At 41.8% G+C, this 23,203-nt stretch overlaps 1 protein-coding gene across 3 annotated transcripts in view; it reads left to right on the top strand.

Annotated features, from left to right (window-relative positions):
• The window catches only part of MIPEP (mitochondrial intermediate peptidase), a 167,622-nt gene that overhangs the window by 115,936 nt on the left and 28,483 nt on the right, over window positions 1–23,203 (top strand). For 2 of the 3 annotated variants that reach the window (XM_008958531.6, XM_003833039.7), the window contains exon 17: window positions 21,700–21,821. In XM_008958531.6, the coding sequence (XP_008956779.1) occupies window positions 21,700–21,821 (122 nt within the window). Of the gene's footprint in view, window positions 1–21,699; window positions 21,823–23,203 lie in introns of those variants that run through there. The other variant, XR_010109663.1, reaches the window with a different exon arrangement.

Here is a 23,203-nt window from a genome sequence, read left to right as displayed (position 1 = left end):
CTGGGTGCTCCTGTATTGGGTGCATATATATTTAAAATAGTTAGCTCTTCTTGTTGAATTGATCCTTTTACCATTATGTAGTGGCCTTCCTTGTCTTTTTTGACCTTTGTTGGTTTAAAGTCTATTTTATCAGAGACTAGGATTGCAACCCCTGCCTTTTTTTGTTTTCCATTTGCTTGGTAGATCTTCCTCCATCCCTTTATTTTGAGTCTATGTGTGTCTCTGCACATGAGATGGATTTCCTGAATACAGCACACTGATGGGTCTTGACTCTTTATCCAATTTGCCAGTCTGTGTCTTTTAATTGGACCATTTAGCCCATTTACGTTTAAGGTTAATATTATTATGTGTGAATTTGATACTGTCATTATGATGTTAGCTGGTTATTTTGCTCGCTAGTTGATGCAGTTTCTTCCTAGCATCGATGGTCTTTACAATTTGGCATGTTTTTGCAGTGGCTGGTACCGGTTGTTCCTTTCCATGTTTAGTGCTTCCTTTGGGAGCTCTTGTAGGGCAAGCCTGGTGGTGACACAATCTCTCAGCATTTGCTTGTTTGTAAAGCATTTTATTTCTCCTTCACTTATGAAGCTTAGTTTGGCTGGATATGAAATTCTGGGTTGAAAATTCTTTTTTTTAAGAATGTTGAATATTGGCCCTCACTCTCTTCTGGCTTGTAGAGTTTCTGCTGAGAGATTTGCTGTTAGTCTGATGGGTTTCCCTTTGTGGGTAACCCGACCTTTCTCTCTGGCTGCCCTTAACATTTTTTCCTCCATTTCAACTTTGGTGAATCTGATAATTATGTGTCTTGGAGTTGCTCTTCTCGAGGAGTATCTTTGTGGTGGTCTCTGTATTTCCTGAATTTGAATGTTGGCCTGCTTTGCTAAGTTCGGGAAGTTCTCCTGGATTATATCCTGCAGAGTGTTTTCCAACTTGGTTCCATTCTCCCCGTCACTTTCAGGTACACCAATCAGATGTAGATTTGGTCTTTTCGCATAGTCCCTTATTTCTTGGAGGCTTTGTTCATTTCTTTTTACCCTTTTTTCTCTAAACTTCTCTTCTCGCTTCATTTCATTCATTTGATCTTTAATCACTGATACCCTTTCTTCCAGTTGATCAAATGGGCTACTGAAGCTTGTGCATTCGTCACGTAGTTCTTGTGCCATAGTTTTCAGCTCCATCAGGTCATTTAAGGACTTCTCTACACTGGTTATTCTAGTTAGCCATTCGTCTAATCTTTTTTCAAGGTTTTTAGCTTCTTTGCAATGGGTTTGAACATCCTCCTTTAGCTCGGAGAAGTTTGATCATCTGAAGCCTTCTTCTCTCAACTCATCAAAGACATTCTCCATCCAGCTTTATGCCGTTGCTGGTGAGGAGCTGTGTTCCTTTGGAGGGGGAGAGATGCTCTGATTTTTAGAATTTTCAGCTTTTCTGCTGTTTTTCCCCATCTTTGTGGTTTTATCTACCTTTGGTCTTTGATGATGGTGACATACAGATGGGGTTTTGGTGTGGATGTCCTTTCTGTTTGTTAGTTTTCCTTCTAACAGTCAGGACCCTCGGCTGCAGGTCTGTTGGAGTTTCCTGGAGGTCCACTCCAGACCCAGTTTGCCGGGGTATCAGCAGCGGAGGCTGCAGAACAGCAAATATTGCTGAACAGCAAATGTTCCTGCCTGATCATTCCTCTGGAAGCTTCGTCTCAGAGGGGTACCCGGCTATGTGAGGTGTCAGTCTGCCCCTACTGGGGGGTGCCTCCCAATTAGGCTACTCGGGGGTCAGGGACCCACTTGAGGAGGCAGTCTGTCCGTTCTCAGATCTCAAACTCCATGCTGGGAGAACCACTACTCTCTTCAAAGCTGTCAGACAGGGACATTTAAGTCTGCAGAGGTTTCTGCTGCCTTTTGTTTGGCAATGTCCTGCCCCCAGAGGTGGAGTCTACTGAGGCAGGCCTCCTTGAGCTGAGGTGGGCTCCACCCAGTTCCAGCTTCCTGGCCACTTTGTTTACCTACTCAAGCTTCAGCAATGGTGGGTGCCCCTCCCCCAGCCTCGCTGCTGCCTTGCAGATCAATCTCAGACTGCTGTGCTAGCAATGAACGAGGCTCTGTGAGTGTGGGACCCTCTGAGCCATGCGCGGGATATAATCTCCTCGTGTGCCGTTTGCTAAGACCGTTGGAAAAGTACAGTATTAGGGTGGGAGTGATCCGATTTTCCAGGTGCCATCTGCCACCCCTTACCTTTGCTAGGAAAGAGAATCCCCTGACCCCTTGCGCTTCCTGGGTGAGGCGATGCCTCACCCTGCTTTGGCTCACACTCGGTGGGCTGCACCCACTGTCCTGCCCCTACTGTCCGACGAGCCCCAGTGAGATGAACCCAGTACCTCAGTTGGAAATGTGGAAATCACCCGTCTTCTGCGTCACTCACGCTGGGAGCTGTAGACTGGAGCTGTTCCTATTCGTCCATCTTGGAACTGCCCCCCCCATACACCTTTTTAAATGTATTTGTTTTATGGTTTTTTGTTGTTGTGAATGGGATGTTTATCCCCCCACCTTTTTCTAGCTGATTATCACTGATACATAAGGAAGTTACTTCTTTTCATTTGTTGATTTTTGTGGCTGGAAATTCTAATGAAAACATACTATCTTTGATAACTGCCACAATTTCGGGGTTTTCTACATACACATCGCTCACAACATTTGTAAATAACATTTTTGCTGCCGCTTTCCAATAGCTGTACATTTCTGTTTGTCCTTAGCTGATTCAATGGCTTGAACTTTCAAACTGTTGCTAAATAATAATAGAAAGGGCAAACATCCTTATTTGGCGTGTTTCTGGTTTGACCTATGGTTTGAAAGAGTGCTAGTGTGTGTGCTTGAGAGAAGAGAATATTCCAGGATAAAGAGTGGGCATATTCAAATTAACAAGAAAGGAGTGAGAAAGTTATGTGTGGAAACAGGTTGTACAAAGCTGAAGCTCTTTGTGGAGGAGTTACAACATGAGTAGAGGTGGCTTCTCTGAGGAGGGTGAGATTAATCAGACATAATGGATAATTCAGGCATACTGTAGAGTGTGGTGTTGTAGAATCAGGTGAGCTAGGCGTGAGATCTTCATCAGTAAGATAGTGATATCTAAATCACAGGACTATGACTGAAATAATGTATGATCAAAGCACTTAGCCCAATGCCTGGCACCCAGTAAACACTAAGCAGATGTCATGTATTATTATTATTATTATTATTGTCAGTATAATAAAATAATGTAGAGCTTGAAAGAGGAATTGAAAAAAACGGGTAATTGACATGATAAAAATGGTATGTGTAAATAAAATCAGTTGCACATAGGATGTATCAAAACAAGAAAAACAAATAGACCAAAATTGATGGGAATCTGTGTGTTCAGCATTCTTTCATTAGTGAGTTTTGAGGGAGTCTCTGCTCCCCAAGGCTAGCCATTGGCCAGGCCACCAGGTGTCCCCATGATAATGCACAGCTAGTTGCTTGAGCACGGTTATGGTGATTCGTGCCCCCAACAGCCTTCCATGACCATATGTGATTATTAATGTGCTAGAATAGTTTATCTTGGTGTCTTGCACACATCATGATTTGTAATGTATATATTTAATAATTATAAAAGAAAGCAGTTATTTGCTTTCTTTAACATACATTATCTTCAAATTCCTAACTTAGTGATGATGCAATCATTCTTTTCACATGTGTATGTTTTTTTGTGTCTTGGGGAAGCTTTGAAATACTTGCTGATTTATGGAGAGTGAAAAGTGAACCAGACTTTCTCAGAACATTTAGAAAAACTCAGACACTCAAAAGCTAAAATCAAACAGTATTTGAAATGATTTATACAATTGCAGCCATAACTTTTTTCCACTTAAGCCAAAGTACGTCTAAACAATCCTTTCATACTGCTAAGTCCTTTAAATGGAAGCAATAGATGTCTATAAATCAAATGATAGTTTACATTTATTTCATAACCACTTTTTCTAACCCATTTTCCCTCTTAAAACTTAGTATGTCCTCTAAAAAGTTGAACACTCTGTCCTGATTGAATTTAAATGAACATGAATAAAGAAATACATTAAAATATTTTAGAGAATAATATGCTGCCACAGTTAGTTTAGAGAAGCACAGTACTGAAGGCAAGTAGAGCAACACTAGGTGCAGTGGAGTTTGCTTATTTGAAATAAGGTAATTCAACTCTAAGCTCATCAGTAGTGAGTAATAAACATGATTACTGCAGTGGAGTCAATCTCAAACTAGTCTATTGGACTAATCCTTGGAATTCACAAAACACTCTAATCTTATTTTTTAATAACTTCTTATCTCAAAATAGTTTATGTTCGTAAGTTGCAAAGTACCTTTCACCCAGCTGCCCCAGTGATAACATTCTATGTAACCATGTGTACCGTCAAACCCAGGAAATTAACTGTGGTACAATACTGTAGCACAGTAATCTGAATTACTTTCACATCCTCTATTTGTTCATTATGATTACTTCAGAAATTCACTGTCTTTTATTTTCTAGGATGGTGCATCTCAGAATGGTTAGCAAAACATAGTTTATAAGTTTAACCTACAACCTATGACTCCTTTTGTTCTGTTTAGATGATAACCAGATTTTAAGTGCATCATGAAGACAGGAACAACAGAAGCAAGATCAGTAGAGACTTGCACATCACTGGGACTTGCCCTGCATTCTGATGCTACCATGTTAGAGAAACACAAATACTTTAAAGTGCTCAGAGTTGAGAGCCACAGCAGCCATTGCTGTGTTTATGGTCCACTTGCCCCATGGGTAAAGTCAGAATAAGCCACGAGATCACCCATCTTAAGCATTTTCACCTGCTGTTATATCCTTGACTTCTCTTTTTACTTTAGTAGCACTGATTTTTTAATCTGTCCTTGAACTGTTTACTCACTGGTGTTTAAGCATTTTGAGCAAACCTGCAGTAAGAAATGCATTTTACATTATGATCTATTGTACAGATACATGTATGTACATTTAGGTGTGTATGTGTACATATATGTGGGAGTGAAACCGAAACAAAAGTACCACAAATCTAAAGTTACCCTCTGTGCCGTGTACTGCGTATTTTCTGTCCCATTTTCTTTTTTTTTTTTTTTAATGCAGGTCACAAGCTACTGTACGGATTTTACAAACCACCAGTAGATAATGGTGCACAGTTTGAAAAATCTCCATGTTAACTTATCCTGCCCAGTGATTTTGCTTATTCTACTTTCTTTCCCAAGTCAACCATAAAACCTTTTTCCGATAGAGATGTTTTAGAACTAAATTATTTAGAACACTAAAACCACAACTTTTATTTAATCCCACCACCACTTCTCCTCATGTGTGTTAATTCATTTGAATGACATCTTTCAGGATGGATGACATATACATGTACAAGACAGTGTGAAAAATGATACAATGCAATGCTGTGAGAACACTATTATAAATAGAGAAGTGTTGAATTTTGCCTCGTGGAGTCAGAAATGACCATTAATCTGGGCTTAGTTGCTTCTGCTTCAGATTTTACCCTAGCTTAAGCCACAGTAGGGAGGAGGGAGTGAGGAACAAGTAAGGTATGATAGAAAGTGGTTAGAGAATATATCAGTCCTGGTTGCTTGATGATAGGGAACTTGGAACAGAAGGGAGGGGCTGTTGTTTGGGGGTTGAAAATCAGACTGGGATCAAGTCGTGAAGAGTTCTTTATGTCTGCTCAGAGGCTTATATATGACTGGGGAGGGAATGGGAGGCCTTAGAGGTTTGAAGTTTGTAAGCAGAGAAGCGACATGAGCAGATATAAGCTGCAGGCAAAAAGTTAAGGTTTCAGTATGGGTGATAGATGGGGGGTACAGAGATTGAAGGCAGGGAGAAAACAATCTATCCAAGAAATAGATGAAAACAAATAGAAAAATACAGTGAATATGACCATATACTTAAAAACATCTGTTTTTTAATCTGCTGGAATGATCTACATCATTTTGATAACATTTTATTCTTCTCTCAGCAACACATTTACCAAAAAAAATTCTTTTAAATATTTTATCCAGAGTTTAGTTGTTTCATTCAGGACTGTTGGAAATAGCAGACCCATTATGCTGATGAAACAGAAGTTCCTCCATTTGATTTATCTCTTCTTCCTATGTTTTTGCTTTATTCTTGGAGATTGCCTTGATTTTATCCTCCTGCTCTTCCCACTGTTTTTGGTTTGGTTTTTGTTTTTGTTTTGGCAAGGATATTTTTATTTCTGGTAGCCGCTGCCTGTTCTTGTCTTCATTTTCCACAGCATTTTGGTTTTGTTTAATGAATGTAACTTTTTTTGGTAAGTAAAACATATATGCACATAGACCCTACGTACCCCAAAGGCCTTACAGTTTAGGCAAGAGGTGATGAGGATCTAAACCTGGGCATTGAGGATGAGTATGGAAGGGAAAAACTACAAGGAATATATTGAGATAAAATTATCAGGACTTCAGGATTGATTGGCAGTAACTGCGGATAAGGAATCGAGTCAATGCTGATCCCCAGCCTAAAAAGAGCACCTAGAAAAAGCCCACAGCTGACATTATACTCAGGGTGAAAGACTAAAAGCTTTCCTCTGAGATGGGAATAAGACAGCAATGTCTGCCATTGCCCCTTCTATTCAATATTGTACTGGTGGTTTTCACCATAGGAATTTGTCAAGAAAAAAATTAAAAGCATTCATATTACAAGGAAGAAATAAAATTATCTCTCTGCAGATGACATGCATGATCTTGTATATAGAAAATCCTAAGGAATACACACACACACACACACACACACACACACACACACACACACACACAGAGAGAGAACTGATAGGCTGGGTGCAGTGACTCATGCTTGTAATCCCAGCATTTTGGGAGACCAAGGCAGGTGGATCATTTGAGGCCAGGAGTTCAAGACCAGCCTGGTCAACATGGCAAAACCCCCCTGTCTCTACTAAAAATACAAAAAATTAGCCGGGCATGGTGGTGTGCACCTGTAATCCCAGCTACCAGGGAGGCTGAGGCAGGAGAATTGCTTGAACCTGGGAGGCAGAGGCCGCAGTGAGCCGAGCTCATCCCATTGCACTTCAGCCTGGGCAACAAGAGCAAAACTCCATCTCAAAAAAAAAAAAAAAAAAAAAGAACTGATAAACCAGTTCCGCAGGGTTGCATGGTATGAGATCAATATGCAAAAATTGTTTTTCTGTATTCTAGCAATAAACAACCTAAAAATTAAATTAAGAAGACCATTCTATTTACAATAGCATCTGGAAGAGTAAAATACTTAGGAATAAATTTAGCAAAAGAAATTCAAGACTTGTAAAGTACAAACTGTAAAACATTATTGAAAGAAAGAAGACCTAAATAAATGGAAAGATGTCTCATGTTCATGGATTGTAAGACTTACTATTGTTAAAGATGGCAATACACCCCAAATTGACCTACAGATTTAACACAATCTCTATCAAAACCTCAGCTGCTTTTTTTTATAGAAAATGACAAATCTAATCATAAAATTTCTCACGGAAATGTGGGAGACCCAGAATAGCCAAAACAATCTTGAAAAGGAACAAAGCTAGAGGGCTCACACTTCCCAATTGAAGCAGTTACTACAGAGCTACAGTAATCAAGACTGTGTGGTGCTGGCATAAGGATAAACATACAGATCAATGGAATACAACTGAGATTCCAGAAAAAAAAAAAAAGCCATACATTTATGTTCAGTTGACAAATAATTGGGGAAAGAATTGTCCTTTCGAAGAATGGTGCTGGGAAAACTGAATCTCCACATGCAAAAGAATGAAATTGGACTCCTACCTTGTACTATATACAAAAATTAACTCAAAATAGATCAAAGACCTAAATTTAAGATTAAAACTGGAATATTCCTAGAAGAAAACATAGGATTACATACACATTTATGACCTTGGATTAGGCAATGGCTTCTTAGATACATCACCTAAAGCATAAACAACCAAAGAAACAGAAGATTTTTTTTATTTTAATGGGGACAAATTTTTTAATTTTAATGAGTTCAAATTTGTATCCAAAGAACACTACCACGAAAGTGAAATAACCCACAGAATGGGATAATATGTATCTGATCAGAGTTTAATCTTTAGAAAAGCAACCCATTTTAAAGTGAGCAAAGGGTTTAAAGAGATATTTCTCCAAGGAAGATACAAAAATGACAAATTAGCACATGAAAAGATGTTCAGCATCATTAGGGATATGCAAATCAAAACCACAGTGTGAGACTACTTCATTCCCACTGGGATGGATATAATAAAAAGATGGGCAGTAGCAAGTGTTGGTGTGGATGTGGAGAAATTGGAACCCTCATACGTTGCTGGTGAGAATGTAAAAGGGTACAGCAACTCTGGGAAACAGTCTCATAGCTCCTCAAAAAGTTAAACAGAGTTACCAGATGGCCCAGCAGTTCCACTCCCAGGTGGTAGGGAACTCTCACCCAATAGAACTGAAAACATATGCCCACCCAAAAATGTATGCACAAATGTACATAACAGCATTATTCATGATAGTCAAAAAGTGGAAACCACTCAATAGATGACTGGATGCACAAAAGCGTTATATCCACTCAATGGAAAATTGGTCATAAAAAGAAATGAAGTATTGCTACAACATGGATAGACTTTGAAAACATTATGCTCGGTGCGACAAACTAGACACAAAAAACCTCTATTGTGTGATTTCATTTATATGAAATGTCCAGAACAGGTAAATCCATAGAGACAGAAAATAGATCAGTGGTTACCAGGACCTGAAGGAAGGAGGAATGGAGAGGGACAGCGAATGGGCCCGGGGTTTCTCTTGGGAGTGAGAAAATGTGCTGGAGTTAGTGATGATGGTTGCACAATTTTGTGAATATACTGAAAACCATTAAAGTGTACACTTGAAAAGAGTGAATTATATGGTGTGTGATGTTTATCTCAGTTTTTTAAAGTTGCACAATTTTGTGAATATACTGAAAACCATTTAAGTGTACACTTGAAAAGAGTGAATTATATGGTATGTGATGTTTATCTCAATTTTTTAAAGAAGAGTCACTGTCTTAGAGCAGGGAAGAGCTGTGATGGGCCACACTCAATGCCTCCATTCCTTCCCAGGAAGAGGGAGACTGAATTGCCATAGAAGTTAGAGACCAGCTTTCCTGGGAAGGGTGTTCTGGCTAGTGTTCTGAGGGATTAGGTTTAACATTGTAACCTATAGATCTAGAAGGAAATATGAGGCCATCAGCTCACCTCAGCCTTCAACAAGTTGTCATTCACCACAGATCCTTTTAACATTACACCTCAAACCTTCAAACTTAGGAGATGTGAGAAGAAAGCTCTTACAGAGCTTCTATATATAAAATACCTATAATATTATAGCATTTTAAAGTAATGCTAGTTGATTCTCTTTTTTATACTAATAATTGTAAGAATACTTCAGCGCAGCAGCATTATTTATAGTGAATACTACTTTTAACTAATGGTGTTGAATATTTTTATCTAATATGTTTTTTAAATTTCCATAATATGTACTGTTTGGCATTACCCAAGTTTTCCATATATTTCAGCCACAACTGTAGCCTTTTTTGTTGTTGTTGTTGTTGTTGTTGTTGTTGAAAAAAAATTGCTAAAAACTCTTGCATCAGGAATTTTGGAAATTCTTCAGATGAGACAATGAGGGAGGATTGATCACATGTTGATAGAATGCAGGCAGCCTTAGTCATTTCGGTGGCTCAGTCACATTCTTTATTTCTGTCAGTTATTCTGAACAAAATACAGGTGGTAACATGACCTGCAAATGACATACTGTCACAAGCCCTGGGCTATCCTTTAGAATGTGCAGTTAATAAGCTCTGGAATGCCTTTACATGGGAAGTAGGGGGGCAGTTGTTACGGATTCCTGGAGGTGAAGTTGTTTTTATTGTCTTTATTAATTTAGTTTCATCTTAGCAGGAGCATAATCCTTCGTAAGACACACCTCCTAATTGCACATGTCTGGCTTTTTACCTCTCAGGCAATGTAAAGGAAAGTTAATAGGATGTACTTTTTAATAGGATCTTAGGGGGATCTTTCACCACTAAAATGAGAAAATAAGTTTGGGGAGCAGCAGTTATTCAAACCAAGGAAGTTGAGTGAATCATTTAGAGTTATTAGGTAAGGGTTAATAGGTAAGAGACACTGAAATGAGGATGTGGCTGTGCAAACACCACATTTCACGGGTTTCAGATGAAACATGACTGTTAGGGAAGAGTCTGTGTAGGAGTCATGCATTCTTCAGTATTTCACATACACCTTGGCCTAAGCTTATGAGAAGCTAATAGCAGTATTATTTTAATTTTGTTTTGTCACTTCAGAAATGCAGACGTGTGTGTGTGTGTGTGTGTGTGTGTGTGTGTGTGTGTGTGTGTAGTCAGCAAATTACTTACATGTTACCTATTTGTTGATAACTTTATAATTTTACTGATTTTTGAAACTGGTTAATTATAGAAAAAGAATTTGAACTTACAGATGTAAATTGTTTCCAAATTATAGTCATTTATGTCTAATATTCTTACTCCTTTTATCATTGTTTGTGTAAATATTTATTGAAGACGCCCCACTAGTCACTGATACAAAGAGGTGTCTGATGTCCACCCTGCTTAGAAAGGATTCTGTTAGCAGCTGACAAACTGGACCATCCCGAGGACCAGCACAGTGCACACTTTTCCCTTCCCTTCTCTCCTTTAGCCCATGCCATAGCCCTAGGAGGTGGGTGTGGCCACGGTCAGGGTGGTTGTGGGATCTGGTGTTGGCTGTGCAGCCGGTAAGTGCAGAGCCTGCATTCCCATAGCACTTGTTGCAGTGTGACTGTCCGGTGATCCCGGATTTACTGTCTGCACCCCTCAGTGACTGTGCAGCCATGAGGTCAGGGTCCTCTCTAGTGCTGGCCAGTTGTGAATTCAGTGAGGTTTGGAAAGATGGATGATTTTCAAGTCTGTGTGCCTAGTGTTTATGCGCCATGCAGAGGTACAGAGGAAAGGGTGGTGAGCACGCACAAGACACAGGGCAGGCCCTCGCTGCCATGGCCAATGCTGAGGTGAAGTTAGGACAGCCTCTCCAGTTTTCTCTATGAAGACTGTAAAGGGACAATACAAACTCATTAGAAAATAATAAACTCGTGTGTTCTACCCCCTCTTCAATAAATCTTCACACTAAAATAATCCCAGGTGCTGGCTGATTAGATTAATGGGGAGGGGGCAGTGGCGGTCTCTGGTGGGGGGTGAGTGGCTCTGAAGGTGAGGACTCCAGCCCAATTGCAGGACATCAGCCACACCAGAGAGCACCTGGGGAAGGCCAAGCCGGCAGGCAGGGGAGTTAGGCCCTGATTGAGCAAGAGGGTATGGAGTGGGAGTTCATCTGCACAGACTTCGATGCTGAGGTCCCAGCTGCCTGGGGGCAGGGGGACAGCAGTGAAACCGGTTGTTCCTATTGTGCCTGGAATTGGCACTGAGACAGCATCCTGACCCCCTCCCCTTTTTTTAATCATCAGAGAAGGTCTTGTTGAAGAAGCATAATTTGAAAAGACATTGAGGAAAGTGAGAATGAGCCATATGGATCGACCTGGGGGAAGAGTATCTGAGGCAGAGAGGAGAGAGCTAGGATCAGGAGCTTACCTGGAGGCTACTGGACCAGCAAGTCAGTGGCATGTCTGGAGCACAGTGAACAACGGGAGAGTGACAGGAAGTGAAGTCTGAGCAGGACAGGGTCTGAGGAAGCCATTCCAGGGTTCTGCTTGCCTGGTTAATGAAAGAAGTCAGTAGGCCCTTGTCCTAGCCCATTTTCTGTTGCTTATAACAGAATACCTGAAACCGGGTAATTTACAAAGAGGAGTTTATTTTTTACAGTAATGGAGGCATGTAAATCCAAGGTTGAGGAGCTGCATCTGGTGAGAGCCCTCCTGCTGGTGGGGACACCGCAGAGTCCCAAGATGGGACAGGGCCTCACATGGCAAGGGTGCTGAGTGTGCTCATGGGCTAGCTCAGGTCTCTCTTCCTCTTCTTATAAAGCCACCAGTCCCACTCCCATGATAGTCTGTTTATGAAGTCAGGGCCCTCATGATCCGGTCACCTCTTAAAGGCCCCACCTCTCAATACTGCCGCTTTGGGGATTAAGTTTCAACGTGAGTTTTGGAAGGGACCATAGCAGCCATATGTGACATCAAATTGTCCCATTTGTCCCTCTCCTTTTTGTATTGCAACTTTATCTAACAGGGTAGAGGTGCTGGCTGCCTGATTCCCCACGGCAGGCGGAGACCTGGGTTCTAAAGCTATGAGCCCCTACAGGAATGGAGCCTCTGCCCACAAAGCCCGGTTATAGCCCTCCCCCGACACACCTGCTTCCTTGCACACCTGTGTGTAATCTGTGGGTGATACACCTGCCCTTGGACTCCTTCCCATTGAGAAGTTACTGTCCCTTCTGCATCACTTTTTGTTGTACTCTATGCCTGGAGAGAAAATCTCATGGTCTACAAAGGGCACTCATGTCCTTTTCCATTTTTCCTTTCATGGATTTTCTCTGATCCTATGCAGACACACCTCCTTTACTGAAGGACTTATGATTATCATGAAAACAAAAACAGAACCCTTCTTGTCATGTGCCTCAGGGGTTTCATTGACTCCCAGAGCTGCCTGATCAGGGTTCAGACACAGTACCTGTTCCTGCAGAGGCCCCGTTGCTGTCCTGGGCTGACTCTCCTGACCATGGACGTCCTTATTTTCTGTGTTACTTCTCTGACACTTTCCCAGTGTTAGCATGGGTTCCTTTAGAATGACGGGGCAATTTACCATTTTCTCAGCAGATGTTGGAGAGAGAAAAAGCAATGTTAAAGAGTTTTGACTGGGAAGAAAAAGAGCAAGTATTTGTTGGTTCTGGTTCTGTGGTTGTTGTTTTTCATTTGTCTTAATTAGATCCATGTTACCTTTCTATGTCTCATCTAATAAATGTATTTCCATTTGAGTCAGTTACATCCCTGCTCTGCTAGTAGATTTGCTTTTGATAGACACAATCCTGTATTTCCAGGGGTTTTTTAATATTACATATAAATTACGTTAACAGTCGAGGTTAGCATACTGAAGAGATGTGCTCCTAGTTAATATTTTCTGTGTCATTAACATTACATCTGCCATACTACTTTGTGTGGGTTTTTGTTTTGTTTTGTTTTTGAGACAGAGTCTCACTCTGTCACCCAGGCTGGAGTACAGTGGTGTGATCTCAGCTCACTGCCACCTCTGCTCCCAGGCTCAGGTGATCCGTCTTACCTCAGCCTCCTGAGTAGCTGGGACTATAGGTGGGCTACCACGCCTAGCTAATTTTTGGGTTGTTTTTGTTTTGTTTTGTTTTTTTGGTAGAGATGGGTTATCACCATGTTACCCATGCTGGTTTCAAATTCCTGGGCTCAAGCAATCTGTCTTCCTTGGCCTCCCAAAGTTCTGGGATTACAGACATGAGCCACCGCGCCTGGTCAACATTTTAAGCTATAGTATTTACTTAACATAGCTTGTGTAAGAACTTTCTTTTCAGCTGTAAAAATAGCTCTGTGGTGTGTTTTGATATGTATTTTAGCAGACATGGTAGAAACAAAAGTTACAGGTGTCATACATACACAACATGAATGTGGCATAGACATCAGTTTTGGTATTAGTGATGTAAAATCAAGCCGGGTATAAACTTGGCCTCCCCTTGCCTATCAAGCTAGCAGATAGAACCAGTGAGCTGGTGTTCACCTTTGAGTCCAAGGTGGTGATTCCAGTCTTCACCTTTTCAAAGCTAGCAGGAAAGGAGAAAGAGGACAAGGAGGGCGAGTAGCTTCCTTTTGCAGAACCCAGCTGCACATGTCACCTTTACTCACAGTCATTTTCAAGAATATAGTCGCACAGCCACACGCCTCGGGGCATCTGGGAAATGCAGTCACTGCCACAGCAATCGAGAGCCCTGTTCACACTTAGCAGGAAAAGGGTATTATTCTGTTTCTAAAAGGAAAAAGGGGAAAATGAAGGAAGGAACACTTACTAATCTCTGCCAGTAGCCTTGGGCAAATCACTCTTTTCAAGTCTATTTATAAAATATAAGCTAGTAAAATATTTACAAAAAAAAATTAAAAAATATTTACAAAGGGCCAGGCGTGGTGGCTCACACCTGTAATCCCAGCACTTTGGGAAGCCGAGGCAGGTAGATCACGAGGTCAGGAGTTCAAGACCAGCCTGGCCAACACAGTGAAACCCCATCTCTACTAAAAATACAAAAAAATTAGCTGGGCATGGTGGCACGTGCCTGTAGTCCCAGCTACTTGGGAGGCTGAGGCAGGAGAATTGCTTGAACCTGGGAGGTGGAGGTTACAGTGAGCCGAGATCGTGCCACTGCACTCCAGCTTGGGCAACAGAGTTAGACTTCGTCTCAAAAAAAAAAAAAAAATTTACAAAGATACTGCCCTTCAAACATTTTCACAAAGACACAAGGTATATCTTTATACACCTTCCATATTTGCAGGCGTTTATTCTCAAAATAGTGTTTTTAACCTGTCTCATTTAAAAAAATAGATATTGGTATTAGTTTTCAATTGCTGTATAAAAATTTCTACAAATGTAGTGGCTTAAAACAGTGCCTATCTCACAGTTGGTTTGGATCAGGAGTCAACACAGTGTAGCTGCTTCCTGTGCCTGGGGGTCACACAAGGCTGCAGGCAAGTTGCTGGCAGGGCTGCAGTCTCATCTGGGAGCTTGGCTGCATCACCCAGGTTATTGGCATTATTCATGTCCTACAGTTATAGCACTGAGGACAGGCTTCTTACCGGTTGGCTCTAGGCTACCCACAGGTCCTAGAGGGCCCCCCAGGTTCCAGGGTCCTCCCCCAGACCTCTGACAGTGGGCTTTCCCAACATGGTCACCTTCTTCCTCTAGCTAACAAGGAGTGTTCTAGAGTGAGCTTGCTAGCGAGATGGAGACATCATGGATAACACAATGTATTCACAGGAGTGCCATCCAGAACCACTGCCATATTCGGTTGGTTAGGAGCAAGGAGCAGCTTCTGTCTATATTTAAGGCAGGGGATTCCACAAAGGTGTGACCATCAGGAGGATGGGTCATGGGGGCCTCCTGAGAGTGTGTCCACCACAATAACTGTTTCACTTAACAACACTTTATATTCCAAATGGAGAATTCCTGTCTGTTGGGCACTGTTATTTCATGGGTTTTGGTAAACTGTCAGTAGGGACTTTTTATCAGTTAGAAGCACTAGTCTCCAGTGATGCATGGAACATGCCCACACATTGAGAGAGTGAGTGAGAGAGAGAGAGAGAGCATGGATGTGTGAGGCAAATAGAAGGATATGTCCTCTGCTCTACATTGTGGTTAAATCGTTAAACACTTCTGGAGTATCTTTTTTAGCAGACCAGTGATATTGTACACAGAGAATGTGAGAACTCAGAATGGTCTTTCTATGAAGACAAGCTCAGGAACTTGCTTCTTCCTGCCTTGTTATCCTGATTACAACAGGTGCAAGTGTGAACAACAAGACTATATGAGCTCATACAGTATTACTAGCCCATTGTTTGTTTAGAGTCTCTAAGGCTTGAAGGAGATAACATACTCTAGGAAGCCCTACTCAGATTCTCTGCATGATCCAGACCTGGAGATGTGGTACCAAAATTAGCCTGAGAAATCTTACATCATCTATCAAATAATGTAGTCAAAGAACTATTTTTAAAAACCATTTACAGCCTAAGATCCAAATTTGTTTTTAACACCGTAGTATCTTCTTATCTGCAAAACAGATATGGTAGATGCTCAAAAGAATCCAGCGAAGAAAAATACTTCTGAAATAATGAATAGGATTATTCCATATCAGCGGCCTTTTTGGATGGTTGTTGTGTGGTGGTCTTGAAATGTACTCTCTCAGACAGTGTCACATCATCATTGGTATATAGTCAGTGTATTTAATATATTTCACTACCATTCTTACCCTAATACCACTCACTTCCCTAGTCGAAAATAAATTACTTAAATGAAACTGCCCTTGTAGTACAACCCAATACACCGGTCTTGTAAACCAGAAATATTATTCCTGGACTCTGCATCTCAGCCAGATGTCCAGTTGTCAGTAACATTGAATGTCATTGTGAAAGAATCCTATGGTGTCCATCTGTCCATCCATTCATTCAGCAGATTGCTGTCGAGTTCCCGTTGTGTTTCCAGTACTGCAGTAAGTCCAGACATGGGCACAGTATGTAGGCCATGCCCTTAGGAAGTTTATAACACACATCAGAGCAATAGGTTGCATTTCTATACTCGTGGTTTATAGGGGTCCTCCACTTATTCTCAAGGGATATGTTTCAAGGCCCCAGGTGGATGCCTGAAGCTACAGATAGTACTGAACTCTATATATACTATACATACATACCTATGATAAAGTGACATTTATAAATTAGGCACAGTAAGAGATTAACAGCAATAAGATAGGACAACTTATATACTGTAATAAAAGTTTTATGAATGTGGTGTCTCCCTCTCTCAAAATAGGTAATTATGGTACACCTGCCTATTTTTGGACCGAAGTTGACCATAGGTAACTGAAACTGTGGATAGGAAAACTGCTGTTACCTTTTCACTTGAGTTGGGAGGACTACTGTATAGCGTCCCTCAGCATCTGTGGGGAATTGGTTCTAGGACCCACCCCCCGACCGTGGATACCAAAATCTGAGCATGTTCAAGTCCTGTGATTGGCCATGTGGAACCTGCAGATAGGAAAATTCAGCCCTCCATAGATTTCCCATCCCTGAAATACTGTATTTCCCACCTGTGTTTGGTTGTGGTTGCAGAACCTGCCAATATGTATTCGACTGTATTCATTGAAAGAAATCCACATATAAGTGGATCCACTTGTGTTGTTCAAGAGTCAACTGGATAATGTTCCAGTGATAAAATCATTTTAAAATAAATTTTAGCTAAAGCATTTCTACATTTATAGCTGGACATGAAGAGATGGTATACTATTTAAGAGTATAGTTGGCTGAGCACAGTGGCTAACACCTGTAATCCCAGCACTTGACAAGGTAAGCAGATCACTTGAGGCCAGGAGTTCAAAACTAGCCTGGGAAACATAGAGAGACCCTCATCTCTACAAAAATTTTTTTTAAAAATTAGCCAATTATGGTGGTGCACACCTGTGGTCCCAGCTACTCAGGAGGCTGAGGTCTGAGGCTACTTGAGCCCAGGAGCTCCAGGTTACAGTGAGACATGCTCGTGCCTCTGCACTCCAGCCTAAGTCACAGAGTGAGACCATGTCTCTAAAAAAATTTAAAAAGTATAATTGGGAGAAATGGTTAGTTCCATTATTCCATATCTAGCACACAGTTAATGAGTGCTTGCTCTGCACTAGCCCCTGTTGTGTGTTTGACACTGAAAATAGATAGTAAGTAAATGGCTCATTGCTACCTTTCCATTTCTGGCCCTGGAAAATCGTGGCATTAGAGTAGGGCTATAGGCAAGTAAAAATGATCAAAGAGCCTTCCATTCTCTGAAGTTCTAAAGCAAGTGACCATATCCATGGGTTTCCTGACAGGCTGCTTTGCTGGCTCCAAGTTTTGTCTTTCGTATGGGATCACTGAGATTATCTAATTCAAGGAAGGTTTAAATAGGCATGCCTTGGGACAGCAATAGGATTTGAAAATCTATGTCTCTCACCGTAATAAAAGGAAAACTACAAAGATGTTTGCATGGTTTGCTTTTGAAATCAGATCCACACGTTAAATATCCTGAAGGAAGTTTGAAAGCTTTTATCCATCTGACAAATATCCCTTAGGAAGAAGAAAACTTCAATTTAAAAGGAAGAGGATATCATAATTCCAGAGCTTAAGATGAAATGCTATATTTTATTTTTCCAGATGAATGAGTGAAATGGTAATAAGGACTTAATATTAGGTTGAATTAGCAGGAATTCAGCAATTGTGTTCAAACAACAGTGGAATTGTAGGTCTTAGCCACAGACTTGCAAACCTATGATGAAAGGTGTCAGGTGGAGATAATTTATTTAGCATGTCTTAAGGTGTAGTCCTGAACCCAAACCTGTAATTAAAGAGCAAGACACAACGGGGCATGTGTGTGCCAGAAGACCTGGATTCAGGCAGGGGGATCAGGATAAGGCAGACCCCTGGCTGTCTAGGAAATGATGCATGCACAAATCCTGATGTCTCTTTCTACCATTCTGAAAGGTCTTATTTTTATAACTCTGTTTATGGGGGATGTGGGAACTCAGTTACGAGCTGATGAAACCAGGGAACTTAAGACATTTCTTAGCTCAGATCAAATGCCACTATTGAAGTGGGCCTGCTTTCAAGATAAAACAAAGCTGTATTCAGCTTGAATCTAAACAGAATTAAACTCTGCTCTATACTGCAAAGGCTGCCAAACTAGTTCTGGCAAATCACCATGAAGAAAATGTTTCAAAGACAAAGCCCCTTAACTGTATGCTACAAATTCCGGGACTTCCACCCTGAGAGACGCTTATCATGAGTAGTACAAGCGCTCGTATCTTGGTGGAGTATCAGATTAAAACAGCAGGCTGTATTCCATTACAGAAGATACCCTCACATCCAAACTGCTTCATACGAGAAAGGCTACCAGTGGTCCATGAGTTCTCATCATTTAGTAGATTAGGATTCCAGCATAAAAAGAAAAACTGACAAATACCCCTTTTAAATAAGACAGAGTACACTGGACTGTGTATATGTTGTAAATGAATTCTAAAAGCCTTTTGACTAAAAATGTAGTTATTCAAAGTTTGTTATACTAGAATTTAATTCATAGATGGTCCTAGTCTCTTTGCTTTCGTTTTAAATAGCACTTGCATCTTAATAGGATGAAAAGTACGTGTCTACCTTTCTCTGCCCTTCACTATGCTGGAGGGACCTTGCTGGCAAAAGACTGTGCAGGCCACATTTTGAGTGTCCAGCTCCTCCCACCTAGGGCACAGCTCTACCAAGGGCATGGCATCTGTTGCACCTCCAGCAGCCTCAGCCCCACTGTTGGTTGTGTTTTCATGGTACTGTTTGGGGGTGGCACTTGGGCCTGAAGTTGGGGTATCCTGTGAGGTAGGATACAGGTCTAGTTGCTGTGCGAGAGACCCAAAACAATAGCTGTGCAAGTGCCCCTGCCCAGCACAGGAGGCGGCTGCCCCATTACAGGCCCACACTTCTGACTGGCTGCATCCCCAAGGAGGAAGGGGCATGGATCATTCCTTCAGGACACCACTCACAAGGCGCCCACCTGACTTCCAATCATATCTTCTTACAGAAAGAGGAGAACGGATGTGGAGGTGCAGTGTGTCTCTGAGGTGCTGCCCCCATGTCCTAAATTGATTGCAGTGCTCCTGCACACCTTCTTTATGACAGAGCCCTTGCTGAGCCCAAGCAAATTAGTTGTCTTGGAGAATCGGACATAACCAGAGAGTCACTAGCATTGCCATGCGTCTTTTAAGCCACTGTGTAGTGAATACAGGGAGTATGCTGCCACGTTCCTGTGATGAAGTAACCATATTTTTAAAAATGTTTCTTCCTTGATATGTTAACTAGAATTCACTTATCTAGTTTATAGAGTTGTAGCAAGGATTATACTTTGTTTATTCTTTATTTTCTGGGGAGTTAACAGATTTGTTAGAGTGTTGTTATCATGGTTAAAAAAAAGTTAAGCTTTTTAAAAAAGTTGTTTATTTATTTTTTAATTATTTTTTTTTTTTTTGAGACAGATTCTTGCTCTGTCGCCTAGGCTGGAGTGCAGTGGTGCGATCTTAGCTCACTACAACCTCCGCCTCCCGGATTCAAGCAGTTCTTCTGCTTCAGCCTCCCAAGTAGCTGAGATTACAGACTTGTGCCGCCACGCCTGGCTAATTTTTGTATGTTTAGTAGAGACAGGGTTTCACCGTGTTGGCCAGGCTGGTCTCGAATTCCTGGCCTCAAGTGACCCAGCTGCCTCAGCCTCCTGATGTGCTGGGATTACAGGCGTGAGCCACTGTGCCCGGCCCAAGCTTCTATTTTTTAAAAGAAATGTTTATGTCAGATAAAGACAGAAGAAAGTGGATGATTGCTGTGTCAGATTTGTTTCAGAAAAGTAAAAATGTTAAAGTCCTAAGTGTAGCCTTTGAGGACAGTTTTCATAGTCCCAGTCTTGGCTGGGGTGACGTTACAGCAGATACACCATCGCAAGCTCGTGTGCCGTGCTTGCATAGCCCTGCACCTGCTGATGAATTGGAATGGAGATGTTTTCCACTTTAGCAACAGAAAAAGCAGTATTCGTAGAAAAAGAAGTTTCTAGTGGAACAGTGTCCTTCCTTGAAAATCCATGTGGCTTTTCCTATCATAACTACATCATTGTCCTGAGATAGAATGGATGCTCTCTCTCTGTGCCAGACTCCAAATTCTCTCCTCCAATGTTGATGACCAGGCGTTCCAAGTGGGTCAGAACAGATGTGCACCTCCACCCGGCTCCACCATTGGCACTCCTGCCACCGTCTCTAGGCTGTCTTTACGTTTCTGTCACAGAAGTGAATCCCAAAGTGATGAACTTGTACAAAACAATTAGGTGTCCGCTTCTTCCTTCTTATGATTAGAAAATAAGTGGAAGGAGCTTAGAGAAGGAGGGACAACAGTTTGTTCACCCTTCTTCCACTGAGAGGCAAGTTGCTGGTGGTTATCTTTGGTTCTTAGCGTTTGTCTCTTCTTAAAAAAAAAAAAAAGAATGCATTCCCAGATTACCCCTCTTTGTATAGTTATGATTTTTAAATTCCGTCCCATTTTTCTTCTGTTCTGTGACTTTTTGTTTTGTCATAAAATGTAATTATGGTAAAAACATGGAAGGTTTTTGTGTTACAGAAACTAGTTTATGAAAAGCAGTTCATGCAACAGAGAATCATTGCAGAGTACAACTCTCTGAACTAACTAAATTATTAAAAATAAATAAACTCCTGACTTTACTGTTTTTGTAGATAGTCATGTGAAATAAAATGTATTATAATCAGTGTAATTAAACTCACTTAATGAAGAAGAATAACCGTATATTTGGAGCAAAACATATACATCTATATATGATTATATTTATGTGATACAAAATTTTATTTGTGTATGTCTTAGTGTGCTAAGGCTGCCTTCACAAAATGCCAGAGACTATGTGGCTTAAACAACAGAAATTTACTCCCCACTGTTTTGGAGGCTGGAAGTCCAGACCAAGGTGTCAGCAGATCTGGCTTCTCCCGAGGCCTCTTTGGCTTGCAGACAGCCTTTCCTCTGTGCCCACACCCTGGCATCCACCTTTCCTCCTCTTCCAAGACACCAGTGAGTTTGGGCAAGGGCCCAGTCTAAGAGCTTCACTTTTACTTAATCACGTCTTTGGAGGCCGTGTCTCCTAATAAGTCACATTCTGAGGTATGGCTTTGGGTTTCAACATGTGAATTTTCAGGAGACACAGTTCAGCCCCTAACAGTGTATAAAATGTGAAAATATTGATATCATAGGTGACGTAGCCTTCTAGGGTAAAATGCAAATGAAAGCATTTACGGGTCTCTCTGTGTCTCCATTGTGTTCTCACATGTGATATTCTCCAAGTGGAAACTGACTTGTGTCCCATGCTGTGTCTCTCTGTTCTTGGCAGGCCTGGCAGCTGCGATTCAGCCACCTCGTGGGGTATGGTGCTAAATATTACTCTTACCTCATGTCCAGAGCGGTCGCCTCCATGGTTTGGAAGGAGTGTTTTCTACAGGATCCCTTCAACAGGTAAGGGGGTAAGTTCTAAAATGTCCTCATCTTGGACCACAGTAATTCCCCACTCTATTACATCTGGAAGTCGGGCTCGAGAACTGCAGCCCACATAACACAGCCAAACCTGGCAGAAAGTGGCAGGCTCCCCACACAGCCTCACCCCACTTGGCCATTCCCACCCAAGCTTGCTCCTGCTTCCTGCAGCTGACCGGTGGCCCTGGACATCCCCCTACCCTGCAGCCACTGTGTAGAGGTGGCTGTGTGGTGCCTGAGGGAACCCTTGTATGAGGGCTCTGTGCTACCTGAAGCAGCCCCTGTTGCTCCTATGGGTTTTCTTGGCTTTTCTGACCTCACCACGTGATACGGGATGCCCATCTCTTTCCACAGAATGGAGGCAGAGCAAGGCACTGGAGAGGCTGGGAGCATTGTCGGGAGGAAGTAGGGGTGCCTAGGATCAGAAGTGGTTAAACTTCCATTGGGTGGAGAGGTACAGGAGATCCCTTGCTTCCTGGAGGGTGTGAGGGATTCTGTGCTGTGGCTGGGGGATGCAGGGGATCCCGTGCTGTCTAGGGGGGTGTGGGGGATCCCGTCCCGTGCTGTCTTGGGGGTGTGGTGAATCCTGTGCTGTCTGGGGAGGTATGGGGATCTTGTGCTGGCTGAGGGGTTGCGGGGGATCCTGTGCTGTCTGGTGGGGGTGGGGTATCCCATGCTGTCTGGAGAGGTGCGTGGGGTCCTGTGCTGGGTGAAGGGTGCGAGGGTTCCCGTGCTGTCTGGGGAGGTGCAGAGGATCCCATGCTGGCTGGAGAGATGCAGGAGATCTTCTCTTTGCTCCCTGATTTGGCCTCCTGATCCTCCTAACAGGACTCCCTATAACAATAGGAACCAAGAGGTTGTCAAGTTTGGGTCCTATGATTCCTTAGAAGGCTCTTTCTTTGAAAGAAAACCAGTAATTATAATCTGGTGTCAGAGTTGTTTATAGCATTTATCTTCTCACCACACAAATAACTACATCTCCAAATTCTTTTCAGGGAACTTTGGCTGATGAGTGCTATTTTTACTGCTTTATCTTGGTTTTTAGAGTGTCCTAGAGTTTTCACATAGTATTCACAGCAGTCTTGGCAGAAACCAGCACGTTTTATAAGAGAAAACTGAGGCTCAGAGAAAACAGTTTGTTCAGACTTCACCAGTAAAAACTGGACTAAGACTATAATCTAGGTCTTCTCCTTCCTGGTTTCTTCTCCCTCCCACCTCCACTTCACCCTCTCAGTCTGTCATACAATTTGACATAGACTTGGATTTTTCTCAGCAGTTAATAATCACATTTGTTTCAAATTATTTGAGTCTGAATGTGATGTCATCGAATTTTTAAATATTTTGCAGCTTGGTACTCACATGTA

This window comes from Pan paniscus, chromosome 14 (genome assembly GCF_029289425.2).
Source record: "Pan paniscus chromosome 14, NHGRI_mPanPan1-v2.0_pri, whole genome shotgun sequence".
NCBI classification, from domain to species: Eukaryota; Metazoa; Chordata; class Mammalia; order Primates; family Hominidae; genus Pan; species Pan paniscus.
This window is presented reverse-complemented; position numbering and strand designations above follow the sequence as displayed.